General features: G+C 34.9%; 1 protein-coding gene across 2 annotated transcripts in view; it reads left to right on the top strand.

Annotated features, from left to right (window-relative positions):
• The first annotated feature begins 5,820 nt into the window (after window positions 1–5,820).
• The window catches only part of gfra2a (GDNF family receptor alpha 2a), a 104,676-nt gene continuing 91,531 nt past the window's right edge, over window positions 5,821–18,965 (top strand). Inside the window, exons 1-2 of one of the 2 annotated variants that reach the window (XM_048210353.1) lie at window positions 5,821–6,400; window positions 8,040–8,345. In XM_048210353.1, the coding sequence (XP_048066310.1) occupies window positions 6,307–6,400; window positions 8,040–8,345 (400 nt within the window). In that variant the 5' untranslated portion in view covers window positions 5,821–6,306. The remainder of the gene's footprint in view (window positions 6,401–8,039; window positions 8,346–18,965) is intronic. The other variant, XM_048210352.1, reaches the window with a different exon arrangement.

Genomic DNA, 18,965 nt, shown 5'->3' on the forward strand with positions numbered 1-18,965 from the left:
AACAGTACACCACATACTATGCTGCCTGCTGCTGGAGAGGTTAATAAAGAAAATGCACACTAGAGATTTTTTCTCTGCACCACAAAAACATCACCATGGTTCCCTATTCTAAGCAGATTCCGAGGCTAAAATTTGAAATGTTCAAATGAATTGAATGGCAATTCTGTCATAATTGTATGCCTTCTGATCACTTGAAATGTAGCGCAGCTATATGCCGTTCTTTTGAATTTTATATTAATCAAAGACTCATGGTTTCCACAAAAATATTAAGCAGTATGATGAACATTAATGATAAGAAGAAATGTTTCTCGAGCACTAAATCAGCATATTAGAATGATCTCTGAAGGATCATGTGGCAGTGAAGACTGGAGTATAATGGCTGCTGGAAATTCAGCTTATTTGCCAGTAGAAATAAATTATATTTTAAAATATATTCAAATAGAACACAGCTTTTATTTTTATTGTAATAATATTTCACAATATTACTTGTATTTTGATCAAGCAAATGCAGCTTTGGTGAGCATAACAGACTGCTTTCCATATATATTAGTATATGATCAAATATGTTGAGGCTAAACATTCAAACACAAGATTTGCAAGGCTTTAAGGGAATCCCCTGAAGGTGAAAATGTCACGACATTGACATTTTGGTAGCACAGGATTAAAGTTGCTGGAGTGACACTTGCCTTATAAAACTGCCCTGATCTGAGTGATGAAAATGGGATTTTCACTTAAAATAGCCATTTGTATGTGTTGTAGCTGAACATCTATAAAATGCATTATTATATAACTTTTGGAACTTATCTTATGCTTGGGTGCCAATACTGTTTCACACATGCATTATGCATGTCATGAATGAACAATGGTTTGTTGCCAAAATACTGTAACTGAAGGTTGTCATAGAACAGACACAGATTATTACTATTTAGAGAGATATGTGCTTTAGGCATTTTTTATATGATGGGACAATAAGTACGTAAAAAATAATGTCACTCATTTGGACTTCTAAGACTAAAACTCACTTTTCTCCTCTATACTCTCACCTCCTTCATCTTTGTTTACCCAGCCTTAAAGGGTTAGTTCACCCAAAAATGAAAATTCAGTCATTAATTCACTCATCCTCATGTCGTTCCACACCACGTACGACCTTCGTTCATCTTCGGAACACAAATTAAGATATTTTTGATAAAATCTGATGGCTCAGTGAGGCCTCCGTTGCCAGCAAAATAATTAACACTTTCAGATGCCCAGAAAGGTACTAAAAACATATTTTGTGACGAGAATACTTTTTGTGCACCAAAAAAAACTAAATAATGACTTTTTAACAATATCTAGTGATGGCCGATTTGAAAACACTGCTTCGAAGCTTTACGAATCTTTTGTTTTGAATCAGTGGTTCGGATCACCAAATCAATACTTCACGTGACTTTGGCAGTTTGATATGTTTTTTTTTTTTTGGCGCACAAAAAGTATTCTCGTCGCTTTATAAAATTAAGGTTGAACCACTGTAGTCACATGAACTGTTTTAAATATGTCTTTAGTAGCTTTCTGGGCATCTGAAAGTGTTAATCTTGCTGGCAATCAGTGTTAATTTTGACAGCAAATTTTGATTTAGTTTTAGTCATAGTCTTTTGACTAAAATGCCATTTAGTTTCAGTCATATTTTAGTCACCGGAAATTGTTTTAGTTTTAGTCTAGTTTTAGTCAACTAAATATCATAAGATTTTTGTTGACTAAATCTACAGTAGTTTTAGTCGACTAAAATACAATTTAGTTAAATTGTAATGTATTAAGCAAGCATTTCTCTAACAATACACAGATCCAATATACTGATATACATCTGATATTCTCCAAACTGTTCATGTTCACTTAAGACAACCAACTGTACTTTACTCGCCAAAGCAGACGGTTTTTGACAGTTCAAGTGCAAAAAGACATGAAAGAGAGCTCAATTCAGTACTTGTCAGGGACTGACAGTTAACATTGAGGTACTATTATACACTGGAAAAATTGAATATGGGTGTAAGTTGGATTGCTATAACTATTTTAGTCGAATTACTTTGTCTTTCTGCTTTCCAAATTGTAACGCATTATTGTACACTCTTTCAACTTAAACACGTAGAAATTCACAACTACTCAAATGTCTCACTTTCAGCCAACGTATAATTTCCCTTTAAGCATCAGACATTTTTTTTCTGACGTCATGACGCACGAGCCTGTCTGAAAATTTCTAGTCGACCGCCATTTTTTCCCCCCGGACTCGGATGAATTAAGGTAGGTTGGAAAGTTGTTTTAATTAATATACTCGATAATGCAAAGGTTGAACGTGTTTTATTTGTTTATGAGTTAATTAATGTAGTTTGTGGACATGAATACTAACGAAATCGTAACGTTAACCGAATTTTTGAATTTGCGCGGCCTTATGTTCACAATATACAGGTTAGCTCTAACAGAATATTTTCTATACAAGATGTTGCATTTACTCGTTTTTTTTTTTTTATAGAAATGTATTCAGTTTGGACCTTGGGATTATGTTTATAGATCGTTTTTAAATAAATGCCCTCTTTACCGTGTATGCAGTTGGTCTAATGTAAATAATAGGATTGAACAAACTCAAATAATATAAGTGTGATTGACCTAGTGAAATTAAGTTGAGAAAAAGTAATAAATTAAGTTCAGAAAACTTAATTTATTTAGGTGTTACCAATTTAAGTTTTTTTTAAGTTGATCCAACTGTTCACTTTTTACAGTGTAGTAATAAAATTTAAAATTTTGATTAGATTTGATTTTTAGTTTTTCTACTTTCAGTGTAATTTTAGCTAAAAGTTTTAGTAATTTGTGTGTGTTTATGTCTTTTAGTTTTTGCTTTTAAATGTCTATATTGTTTATTTGTTTATTGTTATTGTATATATTGTATTGTCTATATTTATTTTATCTGTTGTAGTTATTTTAGTTTATTTATTTATTATCAGGTTAAGCTAAAGCTTGGAAACTAGATTAAATAAAATAAGTTTACATTTTTATATATATTTATTTTTTATTTCAGTTAACGTTTATTTCAAGTAATGAAGTTTTTTTTATGGTTTTAGGTTTAGTTAACTATAATAACCCTTATACTTGTAAAATATATTGAATGTCTTAAATAATGTTCTTAGTCTTTCCTTCCTGTTACAGAAGATACAGTAGTTTACTATGAATAAATATAAATTCAGTTTATTGGGAAAAAACAAAATAACAATAATGACCAGGAAAAAAATATAATTATAAACCATTCCGAAATACACCGTGACTCTTATTCTGAAATGTCTGCAGTCAGCACTGTAGCAGGCTGCTCATTTAAGTTCAGATGAGGGAGATAAAATATGCATTCTTACAACCATATAAAACATATTACCATATAAACATAGTGTAGTAAACACTGTCATAATTCATCAACATTAGCTTATAAGCAATCGCTTAGCATAAATGTGCACTATTCATTAATTGCGAAGCAGTCTGAAGTGCTGCTGGATGAGCCTGTAGAGTGCGCAACAGCGCCGCTATTCCCGCAGTTAGATCAGTATGTTACACTTCAAATGTGCGCATCTTCCACAGGACAGCAGTCTTGACTGGATATCTTCCCAAATCATCCCCCTCTATCATTTCCTATGATTTTAGTCATAGTTTTAGTCATTCAAAACACATTTTTATTTAGTCATCGTCTCGTTTTCGTCCGTGAAAAAATGTTGTTGACGAAAATTATTCGTCAACGAAATTAACACTGCTGGCAATGGAGGCCTCACGGAGCTATCAGATTTTATCAAAAATATTTTGTGTTCTGAAGATGAACGAAGGTCTTACAGGTGTAGAAGGCATGAGGGCGAGTAATAAATGACATTATTTTCATTTTTCGGTGAACTAACCCTTTAAATGTCATAGAAGATCTGTAGAAATCTGAAACCTCTTGTGACTTATAACCCAAAGAGGTCAGTAGTACTTGTTGCAAGTTATCCATTAACATACCATTCATCTCCATGGCCTTAAAGACAGTTTATATATGCCATCTTTCTTCATAGATGTTCCCCCAAAAGCCAAACGAATGTCCCAAACCCTTCACTAGCAACTATAATTAGCTGTGAAGTCAAAGGCAGTAGACGGAAAATATAAGTCCATTTCACACTTTCAAAGAGCCATCCAATAAAGGGCATTTAAAAGTAAAAAAGTAAAATTTTATGGAATATTGCAGCATTATAAATGATTCATCCATGCACATCTTTTTTTTAAATCCAAGTGCCCTTGTAATCTTTAATCAAAATTCCCCTCCCTCTTCCAGCGACATCTCTTTTCTTCACCGATGACGTGTTTACTGGTACGAGGGCGAGGCAACCTGTCACTCACATGAGATCACTGCAATAGAAAACCACAATCAATTCCCGATTAACAAATTCAAGTCCCACCCTACTGTAAATTTTTTTCTTGTTCGAGAAGCCGTTTCACTCAGATATACAGTAGGCTACGTACATCACAATATGGAAGAAAAGACTATCACAACTTCCGTTTCATGCCAACCTTAACCTAGCCTGGTAATACCAGACTCTGCTACTTCACTTTGCTTCGTAGACAGAGTCTGGAATGGCATAAAAGAGAAGTGTTTTCTCTCTCGCTAGGGGACGCTTGTCTGAAGTTTAAAATCATTGGTTACCCGTAAGCCAATCAGATACGTTTAGTTATGACGTATGTTATGCGCCTGTACAGCCGCATCGAAGCACAGACATCATGCATCTAACTCAAATCTATGATTGAACTTCCACTGTAAACCTGTTGTAAACACATGATGATGTGAGCGAAATACCGGAGTGAACATGGCTGTAAACGACTTTTGCAGATTATGCGAAGTTAATGCATCCCGAAGTTTGCATCCCGTGTCTCGTTTCCCATTTCCGCGGTCGTTTCGGTTTTCGATTTCTCTAACCTACAATGTAAAACTCGGCGCTTAGCATCTACGTCACGGCTCTCAGCCCGCCCTCTGTTCGTTGATTGGCCCGGCTGTTTCCAGACCGGTGGCAAACACAAAGCTATGACGCTGTATCAGACTGAGTACAGAAGCGAAATGAAATTGAGCGGAAGTAGGAAGTCTGACGTAGTCAGGCTAACCTTAACCAGCAAAGCTTTGAATCATTAAAAACTGCAGACAAATGACAAACTATTCTCTTGTCTTTGGCGAGGATTCATTGACTTATTATGATAAATCCTTATTAGTGATCAATAATTGCAGTTGACCATTTATTGCCACATGTTTCTAGAAATGCAGGCATTTTACATGACGTCAGGTTCATGTCTCCCTGCAATATTCACATCATTCTAGCAAACTAAGCTTAATTATGTTTTCACACAGTGTGCAGCTTAATATATCAGATGATTTCGTGCATTAACCTGTGCCAGACATGATGATGTGACATCCCTACAGAGGTAACACAAGTGAGTCCTCAGAATGATAAGTATATATATATTCCTAAACTCAAATGCTCAAAGCATGACACATCATAAACCAGCCTGAACAGCTCAAATGTGTCCAAAGCCCACCTAAAACCAGCCACAGCTTGGTGAAACAGAGAGACCTTTTAACTAAGTCCTTCTTGAATGCTCACTGAGAAGTATCCTTCCATTTGAATTGTAGTTACACAAAAACAAGAGCAGTTATACTGACCTCTTGTCAAAAGTTGCATTTATCATTTGCCCTAAAACCTATTAGTTAAGCATAGTATGGTGAGTCAGCTTGACTCCTTGTTTGTTTGCGCTTTGATTAACTCATCCGTCTCCGGATCATTTACCATGTGGGTTGGAGCGCGTAACGGGGGCACGTGCGTTCGTTTATGCCTCGCTCCTCAGGAGCGCACTGCCTCCGCCAGAAACAGAAGTCAGTCCGCAGAGCTCTGCCATCTGAAGTTTCTCACTGCCTTTGCTTCGGAATTTCGTTTCGGACATAAACGGGAATATCATATAGAGGAGCATTGCTTTAGTAAACCGGACGTTTCAATTCTGCGTCCTTTGCGATAGTAGAACATCAGCATTGGGAATATGCGTCTGTCCACCCGAAACCACCACGAGTAAACGGTTCCTACGGAAACCTGGGGTTTAGTTCCCCTCCTGAGCGGAATAGAGAACTTTTCCCTCTGTATATGAGGTTTTGGATTATTTAGACCTGGAAAAAAAGAATCATGGTCCGACAAACGCTGGATACAATTTGGGATTTTTAAGGTCATAGAGCGTTTAGAGCAGCATCGGTATTTTAAGAGGACTGAGAATACAGTAATTTGGAGGGAACATATGACAGCACGAGCGGCACCCTTTAACGCACGCGGACTCCCTATCAGAAACAGAAACATGTATATCTATATCTACGGCTTTCTGCTCTTTTTAGGTAAGTTTTTGTTTAAATTTACCACCCTTTTTGCGAGATTATGCTTTTTTTCCCTTTAGTCTCCTCATGAAATTTAATTCAATTTATTCTTCAGTTTCAGTGTAGGCTATTTATATTCACTTTTCTCCAGTAACAACGTTAATAATGTGGCGGAATTACATTAGCTATATTTTAACATCATAATAGTTTATGAAGTTACGTGAAATTAAGGTGAGGTCAAGTTCGATAACGAAGAGAAAGCAAGGATATGTATTACATTTCAGTTTAATTCATGGAAATCGGAATTAAAGACATAAAAACTTATCAGTTCATGGTAATCGCGTATTTAAATGAATGATGATGCAAGTTACATGAGCTGCGTTTTCATTCCTTCTGAATGAAGATACGTTATCTAATAGTTTTAAATGGCATCTAAATAGTATCCTATTGTTCCCACTCACTCATATACAGTAATCCGACTTATTACTAGTAAGTGTATAGAAAATTAATCACAGTAAATGTTTCAATAAAGCTGGGAATTATCAAGGTCACTTTGTGGATTTACCACTGGCCCATTTCACACTGACAAGACTTGATCCTTTCTGCGCACCATATGATGGAAAATTAGGTTGATTATTTAAACAGCCTATAAGAAGATATTAATCATTTAGACATTTTGAAATAGATATTCAACCTCCAGTTATGCCTTACATTAGTTGCAGTGTAATAATATAAGATTCCACATATGATGTGGAACTGCCTGGAAGTATTAATACAGTAAGTAGTATTAATCTGTAATAAAATGTAATGTAAAATACTATATTCTTGATTTTTTTCTCTTCACACATTTGCATTCTTAGAGCATCTCCCAGCATTTCTCAGTCTGTCTTTTTATTTTCTAAAAAATATGCAAAGCATTCATCAGTGATTCGCTTTCCAAGGGTGTGTCTGAATCTTTCATTATGTTTCTTCTCACTGATATTCTCTGAACAGTTTAAAGGGAGGGGGAAAAAAAATTGAGATTGGTAAGTATTCTGATGTATTTACACCTGTAGGTGTCACTGGTGGGTTGCACCTCCGTTATAATGACCCTATGACCAAAACATGCATTTGCATACATGCACACAAAAAATCTCTGTCACTCTCACACAAATAGGATGAAGTGGAATTGAGCAAAGGCAATTTTTAGTAGTAAAATAATGAGGAAAGTGTAAAGCTATTAATTACACCACTAATTAAACCCATTTCTCACAAATACTAAAAAAAGACTGTCACTCACTAGTGACTCACGTCATGCTAATTAGAAGTCTTTTTGTGCGATGCATATGATATGTTACTCTTCGAGGCATGTATTTTGTACTTTGACACCATTCTGAGCTGTCAAGCGATCCTTGTGAGTCATTAAAATTATCTCACAATCATGTGGTTATTGCCCCTGGCTTGATGGTCTCTAAATTGCACTCTTTGGCTGTATTAGTCATTGAGTACAATTACTTTATTTTATAACGAAAAAATGAGTCAGTGATGTCTTTCTGGATTCATTTGTCATAGATCAAGATTTGTTAAACTTCTATCCTGTTATCTAATTAAATAGTTGTGTTTCTCAGTCCATATGTAAAAGCATACCTGAACCTCCATTCCTCTCCACCCTTCTTCATAGATGAGCTAGTGTTCTCCATGTCGGGCTCTTCCGCTCTCTCTGAGTCTGGGAACCAAGACTCAATGGACTGTTTAAGAGCCACTGAGAAGTGTAACCAGGACCAAAAATGCAGCCATCGCTTTAGGATCATGAGGCAGTGTCTGGCAGGCAAGGACAGGAACACCATGTTGGCCAACAGGGATTGCCAGGTAGCCCTGGAAGTGTTGCAGGAGATGGATCTGTTTGACTGCCGCTGCAAGAGGGGAATGAAGAAGGAAATGCAGTGTCTGCAGAGTTACTGGAGCATCAACATAGGCCTGACTGAAGGTAAGAGCTTTTGGGGATTATGGATCAATGGATAAGATAGTCGGATAGATACACATGATTGATCCCAGAAAGGCAGTAGGGGATACTGAGGATAGTAGTCACACATTTAACTCCAGTTAATATTTCTCAGAGTAGATTTATTTTATGGTCATTTTCGGTAGGCACCATAGTCTTGCTTACAACGAAGCTACTGAACATTGAACTGAACTGAACATTTCCAATGCTATTATTAGATAGTGCTTTGATGAAATAAATGAAGTAAATGTGGCATTTACAAAGAATTGTGTGTATATCCATTTAAAGATTGGTGTTCTTTTTGGTTTCTACAAAAATATTGAGCAGTTCAACCTTTTTAAACAATGATAATAAGAAGAAATGTTTTATTTTTGAACACCAAATCAGCATATTAGAATGATTTCTGAAGGATCATGTGACACTGATCACAGAAATAAATTATATTTTCAAATATATTAAAATACAAAAGAGTTAATAATATTTTATGCAATAATACTAAATTTCTCAACCAATACCGATAGCCGATTATTCAGAGTGATATCTGCCGATACCGATAATGCTACCGATAGTTTGGGGGTTCTGCCTTTCATATATCTCAATTTCATCAACTTGTTTCAGAGTAACTGGTATCAGTTATAAACAATCACATTACTTAAATTAATATTAACACACATTAACTAAATTCTAATATTTCTTAACTTTCTGAATGTTACTTAATTAATTTAAGTACTAATAATATTGAACATCAAACTGGTTTCTTAGCATTTTCTGCATTTTTCTGCCCTCTTTTGATTGACAGGATATATCGGCCCTGACTATTGGCTGTTCTTAAACTATTGGCTGATAACTAATGATAACTAACTAGTGTGAAAATTTGCTTTTATCGGCCGCTACGGATTATTGGTCGATATATCGGTGCATCTCTACTCTGGTAGCATGTGCCTTAGCAGTGCAGCATGATTTCAGAAACCCTCCACCTTCCCCAGCTCCACCTGTATAGATCTGCTTTGGGATACTTGCTCACAGCAGCGTGTCATGTATGTATTGGCAGTACCAAGTCCCGTACTTGCTCTGCAGCAGCAGCAGCAATAAAAGCAGCAGCGTATAGCAGATCTATTCCACCAAGACCAAACATATCAACATTGTCATACCCATTACCATGCCAAACACTTTGAGAGTTGTCATGAGAGAAATATACACACAAAATAGAATAATGATGAAATTAGAATGAATTGTGAAACAATCCGAATTCTAAGAAGGTTTTTAGCTATCTGTCTGAATCCACTGCTAAAGAAAACACATTTGTGAAGTTACTATAACATCCCCACGTGACAACTAGCCGCAGTCTCTCCTCTGTCACAGAGTGCACAAAGTACTTCACTATTCATTTATATAGTGCAATGTAGAGTCCAGTGGCAGTAGATGTGATGTGCATTAGCTGGTAGTGCTGTCAAGCTCGTGAATGAGAGAAAACTGTCCTTGTGTGCTGACATTACTCCTCACTGGGGTAACAGCCAGAAGTAATGCGGCATAGGCGGGCACAGGAGGAGGGTGAGGACGCGCCATTGTGGTGTCATGTTGGCATGAGCTGAATATATATGACTTGATCAGCTTTGGCCAAACACCTCAATGTGATGCTGCCATGCAGCTCGTCTTCTTCGTTCCTGCAGCTGCACTAAAGCAAACACAATCCAGTTTGCATTTTTAGCTTCACTCAACATTCCTGTTTTTCTGCTGGAATGTAATTTCTGATTTGTAGTCAAGCAAGATTTTGATGCATGGAAGTGTTTCCAATATTCTCATCACTGATCTCATCACTTTTTTCATTAATATATTATGGTTTCATATATTCAAAATATTTTCCACTGAATTAGAAAGCACTGCGATAAGCCTATAGTTGGGAATCTTTTTTGGCCTGAACAGAGGAGTCATTCAATGCCAGGATGTAGCAGTCTGACTCAACTCACAGTTAACTGAGCACACATTCACTGTGATGAACACACAATGCGTCATTCGCTCTGGTTATGTGAAATGTGACGCCACCAATTGATCTTTGCATCTGGTCTAACGCTGCACTGCAAGAAACATCGCGGCCTCTCTGAGCAGTTATACAATAGTGACCAGTGCTGTTTGTTTTTGTGTAGGTAGCGTGGCTCGTGCGCCCTGTGGTTATGGAATATTCTTTATGTCTGCCCTGATCAAGCAGATGCAAACTGAACCGTGTGGAGTCAAACCAATTGATTGACCTCCTTTTGAGCAGTCATGCGTACAGGACCACCCCCATGTGAACACAGTGTTCACAGCTTATTGGTTGTACTCCCTCAATACTGTTAACAAGATGTTGTTATAGATTGTTTATGAGATGAAGATGCATCCCTTATTGGCTTGTTGTTCACTGTTCTTGTCGCATTCCATTACATTAGAAATCGTATCACAATGCAAGCGTACAATCCCAATGCAAGATATATATATATGTATATCTTTTCGATTGTGATTTTTTGATGAAAAAAAAAATGATTGTCAAGAAACCTAAATGTGTTTCATCTGATAACATTTCAATTAAATGGTTTTATTTATATATATATATATATATATATATATATATATATATATATATATATATATATATATATATATATATATATATTATATATATATATATATATATACACACTGTAAACCCTAATGCTCAAAATACTCAATTGGTTTGAGTAGGACAAACTTAAATTGAACAAATTAGTTCAGTTAAATTAACTGTTATGAGTATTTGGAACTTTCTTTTTCTTTTGAGTTCACAACACTGGCATATTTCAAGTAAACTGAACTGTTTCAGTGTTTTGAGTTATATGAACTCATTTTTTAAAATTTAGATGAACTTAAGTTTAACTGAAACTGGACTGGGATTTCTATTTCCCAGCATGCTTTGCCCATGGCACTCGAAAGACAGAGTAAATGCTAAAATTAAGTGTTATATAATGTTTTTTTGGACAAGATTAATGGTAAGGGAAATTTAGTAGTGATTAATGTCTTCTGTTAATGTGGGTTTTTGGAGAGTTACCATCGTGGTGACAAGTAGCGCATTCGGCTTGGTTTGAAAACAGGTAAGTTACATGTTTAAGTTGCTGTACTCATTCAGCAAGTGCTATACCATGCTATTGTTAATATCTTAGCAAATTAGCAAGTTGGCATTTATTTCTTACAGTTTACAGAGAAATAAATAACTAATTTGATTTGTAAGAACTCAAAATAAAAAGTTAATTAACTAAATATTTTATGTTAATTGCTATCAAAATGTATGAGTTCGCTAACTCAGTACTTCAAGTTAGGAGAAATTAACATGCATGAGTACTACAAACTCGAAACTTGATAGTTCTGCTTACTTAAAATTGGGAACATCATAACTCAAAAAAATTGATGTAACTGATTACCTCAAATTTTTTGAGTTAGCCCAACTTATTCGGGTTTACAGTGTATATATACACACACATATGGTAAAATTTGTTAATGCTTTTGAAAGAAGTGTCTGATGCATACCAAGGCTGCATTTACTTGATCAAAAATACCATAAAAGCAGTATTATTGTGAAATATTATTAGAATTTAAAAGAACTGTTTGCCATTTTAATATATTTTAAAGAAAAGTATTTATACCTACATTTTCAGCATCATTACTCCAGTCTTCAGTGTCACATGATCCTTTTATAATGATTCTGATATGTTGATTTGGTGCTCAAGAAACATTTCTTACTATAATTGAAGTTGAAAAAATTGTGTTGTGCTTTATATTTTTGTGGAAACCGTGATACTTTTTTTTCCCCCCAGGACTCCTTGATCAATAGATTGCTCTAAAGAGCAGCATTTATTTGAAATAGAATGTTTTTGTAACAATGTGACTGTGACTTTGCTCAATTTAATGCATCCTGCTGCTTTTTTTTTTTATTTTTTGACCTGACTACATTAGGTTACACCAACGAATGGTCATTTTAAGGGTCAGATCAGACAGAAATAGCATTTTTTAAGGTATTAATTTTAAGTATTGTGTATTTTAATCATATATTCTGTTTTAGGGTGACTTGTAACATTCTGTCAAGGGACTATACAGATGAAAAATGGCCTTTGGCTAACTCTGGCACATTTACTGAAATGCTTATTAATGTGCACTGTCCCTGTAAAGAAAAAAATAATAATCCAGTGACAGTCTTAAGAAGTTTGTGTGTTTATCAGTGGATTTCCAATGTCAAATTAGAATTATTTAGATAAACAGTTTTGTTGTCCCACTTAAGAACTTAGTAGCTGTGTTATAATTACAGCACCTGATTTTCTGCTGAATGTATTTTATAAATATATACATATTTTCGCTATGGCTTTAAAAGCACATTTCCCAGCAGGGAAAAGCATGGGGAACATGCTGAAAATGCAGTCAGGTGCAGCATTATGTACAGAGGTGGATAAATGTAGTCTGAATTAGAGACCGACCACTTAATAGGAGTAATAGGAGAAATCATGATTTTTTTTTTTTTTTTTTTTTTTTTTTTTTTTATGATTCTGTTGTTTTCAGATTGTATTGCTGAATTCAAATCTGCTATTCTATTGTTATTTTGACAAAAGGAATAATTCACACGAAAAATAAAATTATGTCCATTTACTCAGCCTTAAGTTGTTCCAAACATGTATGAATTTCTTCTGCTGAACACAAAAGAAGATATACTGAAGAATATCAGAAACCATTCTTCAGAATATCTTCTTTTGTGTTCAGCAGAAGAAAGAAATTCATACAGGTTTGGAACAACATGAGGGTGAGTAAATGATTTTTGGGAGAACTATCCTTTTAAGGTTTGGTGCTGAAATGAATATGTGCACATATTTTTTTTTTTTCCACATTTCACTAATTTTTTGTTTTTCTTACTCTCCATCTGTTTATCTTTATATAGCCATCCATCCATTCATCCATCATTGTATCTGCTAAGCCTAAATAAGTATGAGAACACTCCGTGCCGGTGTATAGGGAAGTGTATACTGTTTACCTTTGGGTCCTGAGAGCCGAATTCATTCGATTCTCCACCAACATCATAACAATAGATTAGATAGTTGACAAAGAGTAATTGCTTTCTGTGGTATGTGTGCAACAGTGAGGTGGAAAAGCAGTACAGAGGCATGACCTGATATGGGAATTGTATTAGATTTCATTTAAAGCCTCCACTGTTTCAAGGCTGTGTATCCTCTGTAGGATGAATATGTGTGTGCAGTTCAACGGTACCGGTGAAAAGCCCCCCTGTTGCTATGTAAGGTTATGCAAGCTCTGTTCTCCAGCCTGTCTGCGGTTTATCATGAATACCCTGAATTTAAACACAAGGGAAAATTATGTTTGTATACAGAACAAGCTGGTCTAACTATCTTCGAATGGCCACACATAACTACTCCACAGAGTGAAAGCTATCTGTTAGCATTCCCGTTCATCTCAGCATCGCTTGATGGGAGTACACTTGAATTTGAATCTTTGCACATAGGCATGCAGTTGTTATTGGTTAGACTGTCTACATAATATCTACTAAAATTCTTCTCATCTGTGTTAACTGCCAATTTCCATGGTTTTTCAATGACTTTTCAAGTGATTTGTGATGGATAAGGACTTTTAATAAGCATTTAACAGGGACTGCACTCACAATCCAAATGATTTATAGCCTATTAATATTTATGTTCATTACCAAGATTTCAATTCTTTTCTATGACTTTTACAGGCTTGGACCAAATGACCATTTTCAAATGACTTGATTTTTAAACATCTTTAAAATGAGATAAATTTACTTGAGAATCTAAATAGAGTACTACAGGGTTGACATATTTTTGTAGGCCAAAACCCGAAAAAGGCGATTCCTCGTCCCAAATCAATGGGGTTTTTAATGGGTTTTTGGTTAAAAGCCTGAAGTAAGGTATGTGGTTACCACAAGCTCAAGATAGGCATATTTATTACATTTTTATTACAGTAAATACATAATACCCCTTGGTGATTTTTTATGACATTGAAGACATGTGACCGTTATAGCACTCGTTTAGGTGTTTTACTTCTGGCTATTTAGACTTCAAAATTAATAAAAGTTGTGTTAATCTGGGAAGATTATCATGATGAATGAAACTTGAAAGGCTTGTCACAGCTTATTTTCTAATAAATAAATAAAAAATTCTTTTGACAACATCTGGGTAACAAGTGAATTATAGCTACAGTTAGCATCAAGCTACACATGAAAATTTATAAGATTAATACTACGCTTTTGCTCAAAACTCACTGTAAACCACCATAGAGTGTTTGTAATAGCTTCTGATTGCAATCTAATGTGGATTTTGGCCATATGATGTAATACAGCAGAAATATGTTGTTTGTGGCATTTTAGAATAAGCTAATCACTTGCTTAGCATTTCTCATGTAAACATCCTTTACTCTTACAAAAATCACATGAAAACCATATGCTGTCGTAATCATATGTTTATTAGCTTCATGTTTCAAATTTGGAAACATTTTTATGGGTTAGTTAGGTACGGAGACAGAACGTAGAAATGTAATGGAACTTTGTCATTGGAAAACACAAACCCGGTTATGAAATGTAATATGAGTGTCATATATGTGCAAGGAATGATCTTATTCTTTATCATAGCAGTGACTCCAGAAGTGAAAACACAGGGAGATAGCACTGGTATATCCTCACCAGATCACATAATTCGGTGGAAAATTAATAGTCTAAAGAAATACTAAACATGTGTAAATATACCAATATAACATTCACAGAGGGGAATACATCTGCAAAGATTTTGAAGAGAAAATACGCAAATACCAATTCTGTGGGGTGTAACGGAAAAGTAATATAGCAAGTAGTGTAACAAATTAGGAGTAATAAGTAAAGTAATAATATTACTTTTGAAAGGAGTAATGAGTAATGAGTAATAAATAACACTTTTTGATAGCACTGTGCACTTGTGTAAGACAATTAGATTTGTACAAAGTAGAGTAATGCAAAGTACACTATCGTGATCAACATAGCATGCATCATTCTTGTCTTTTAATTAAGAGTGAATGTTGATTGAGTACTCCCTGAACTGCACTACTTTACTCACACAGCATTAGTGACGCTTTATCACCCACTGTAGCTTGAGCTGTGCACTTGTGGACACTGTGAGTATGGCACAGAATCAGTCGTAATTAATTTTGAACCATTGTGCAGTGAACCAGGTTCAACTTAACAGGAGGCTAAATGATTCTGACACAAGCTCCCCCGGTTGTCTTACTGAAGACAAACACTTGTAAGTAATTTTACCATAGGGAAAACTAGAGAAAGCCACTGAGCAGTAGGAAAGGCTTGTGATCTGATTTTATACCTGAAGGAGGTTCTGTCTTAAGATACAGACGAATAAGGTTAGGGGAGTTTGTGAGATCACAGAACTGTTCTTCAAAGTTGAGAACTTAAGAGAGACTCTGCTAAATGGTACATCAAATTATTATATAAATGCTGCTAATCGTGACAAACGTACAGATAGAGTATTCAAGAAATTATTTAAAAGTAAAGATTTAAAAGTTCAATTCAAGTTTATATGTATAGCGATTTTCACAAAATTGTTTCAAAGCAGCTTTACAGAAAATGAATGTGTCATTGTTACATTTAGGAAGTATTCTGTTATCAACCAGATGAGTGTGTCAAAGTAATGAGTTCAGAGAGTGAATTTCAAGGGGGGGATGTAGTTACAGTTCAAAATGTAGAGGATTTCCATTGTTTATCCATGTAATAACCTCCAAACCAAATTTCAACCCTTAAATGCATGACTGTTTGCCAATCATTCTTACATATTTGGGTCTTTATCGACCCGGATCTGTATCTAACACGGAAGGATCTCTACCTGTCACGATAATATAAAACTCCTCTGATAATAAAGTAACAATTACAGAAGAATAAAATAAAGCATATTTTGAAACCTTTTGGAGCTTGAAAGGGCTCAGTTTGAGGAGATGTTTTATGCCATCATCACTGTCCTCGTCAGAGCTCATTTGCCAGTAAATTCAGCAAATAATAGGCTAGTTTTATATTTGAGGTCACGAATATGAGCCCATTTGCGATCTCAAATGTATTCTCAAAACTATATAATTTTCATCATCTTCAAAATCAATATTTCAATCACTAACAGCTTCACCAGATCCATCCAGTAAGAGTTACAGTCATATTTGATTGTGTTCAATACTTGCTCTGCAGTAAATCGCTGAGCCATTTCATGTTTTTCTTATTATTTCGTTTTCTGTCTGAATGAGTCGTCACTTCAGCATTGTGTTTCAGACATTGCCACCTTGTGGAATAAAGGTGAATTGCACTTATTCCGTCATCTAAGATTCAATTATTGTTGTGCAGAAAAAAATATACGTGCACTTATACACACCTCGGGTCGTTTGCGACCCTATACAATTTTTACAAAAAATGAATACAAAAATAGGCATTCTTTTATAATTTTACGATTTTTTTCTTGTTATATTCTTTATAATGAATTGATTGAGGAATACCAAGAAGGTTGATGTCTAACTTTAAAAAATGAACGAGGAGGAGGGTAGTGAATGACGTCCCGGGTCACTAAAGACCCGAGGTATGCATTTAAGGGTTAAATATAGTGGGATTTTCTAATATATAAAAATGTCTTCAATTAAGGTGCCCCAGTGAATCTCTGCCATTTACACCACTGGCTAAAAGACAATACATGTCATGAATGACAAAAGCACATATCAAATTGACTAAAAATCTGAATCTGAATCTAAATCTGAAAATAAAAAGCAATTCAAAATATTAATAAATCTATAATTAAACTAAAATAACACTGCCATGGACACTGTTTGTCTGTCTTCCATTGGTTGGACAAACAGATAAAAATTAGTAAACAAATACACTTTTTAGTTGGGATTGATAATTGATAAAATATATTTTTGCATAACATGATTGCAGAGGGGCCTTAAAGTCTAAAATCTTTAATATGAACATAAAATGCTTCATTTGAATGACATGTTCTAGAAGAATTCCATAATTATGTTCCAATTTAATAATCATGTTCCTTTTGTTTGTATTTTATGAAAGTTGACTTCTTTTCAATTTAAATGTCAGCCTTAGCCTTCAGCTTATTCTGGTTCCCATGGATACTCTGGAATCTCTACATGTGCAATAAATACCTGAGGAGACTGATTCACATCTTGTAAATTAAGTGTCTATAATTCCCTTAGCCTGCTGGTCCACAGTAATAGATCCATCGCCACAGGGGATGTCCAAGACTAGACGGAATGACACCTCATGTCTTCCTAAATATTGTTTATGAGACTTACAATCTACTTCATTTTAAATTTCAATTTGAACGCTAAAGATGTATGACTTTTGCTTCAAGGTCACTATATTGTGAGCAGATGTTGACAGGTACCTGAGCAGGTGAATAAGCCAAACAAAATCAGTGTGATTTTAGCAGCGAGGTCCAGCCTCAAACATTAAGAGCGCCTTCAAGGTCAAGCTTACTGGGACTAGCGATATAAATGTAACCGCATAGGGTTCACACTGAATTTTTTTCTTGTTTTCAGTAAAAATATTTAAATATCATTAAAACAAAATCAGTATTAAGATGTCAAGACCTGTTTACAGAAAATAGATCTTGAAACTTTACCATAAATATATGAAGTTTTATTGAGATTTATGCTTAAAACAAGAAGTATTTAAACATTAAAACAAAGTAAATATATGAATTAATATGATATATTAAGGTATTTTTTTACACCATTGGTGGAATGCTTTAAAATTTAATTGGGTTTATGCTTAAAATAAGAAAAAATGCCAGTAAATAAAGGCTCCTTTAACATCCATTGCACAAAAGATTCTTAAAAAGGTTCTTAAAACGTTCTTCGGACTAAGAAAATTGTTGTTTCACTGAAAGGTTCTTTGGGGAACCAAAAAATGGTTATTCTATGGCATTGCTATATATACTTTTTAAAAAAAATTATTATTATTGAAGGCAAGTCTTACCATCTTGAACAATTTAATTTATTACATTAAGGATGCTTAGAAAAATACTGGTAGATTTTAAATGCACATAATTTGAAAATTGCCATTTCCAGGCCTGGCAATTAATAAAATCTTAACAAGTCAATGAAAGGTTATGGAAATCTCTATAATGAACATAATTTTCTAGTTATGCTGAGCTCTAAAATATTTAATGATCTAGAAATTGCTTTTTGTAATTGCTGTCTCTATAAAATGATTGTTAAAAATCCTTATCCATCACGAACTACTGGAATAATCATGGAAATTCACTGATTAAAATGTATGGGAACCCTCACGGCTGGAGACTTGTGAGTTCAAACCCTGGTGGGTCTGTGGTTTTCCCAATGCTACCATAGCAAGTAAAAAAAAAAAAAAAAAACACAGTATGTATTGCTTTCTGGCATTTTTTTCTCTCTCTGTATGCCGGCTCTCTCTCTCGAGCTATGATACTAACGCCAAGCACAAAGTATCTTTCCCCAGAATCTAGCTATTAACTCTATGACCGATAGCAGCAGTCAAAGTCTATTACCTCAGTCATCCACTTTCATAAGGACAGGCTGGCC

Source organism: Megalobrama amblycephala, linkage group LG12 (genome assembly GCF_018812025.1).
Source record: "Megalobrama amblycephala isolate DHTTF-2021 linkage group LG12, ASM1881202v1, whole genome shotgun sequence".
In the NCBI taxonomy this organism is placed as follows: Eukaryota; Metazoa; Chordata; class Actinopteri; order Cypriniformes; family Xenocyprididae; genus Megalobrama; species Megalobrama amblycephala.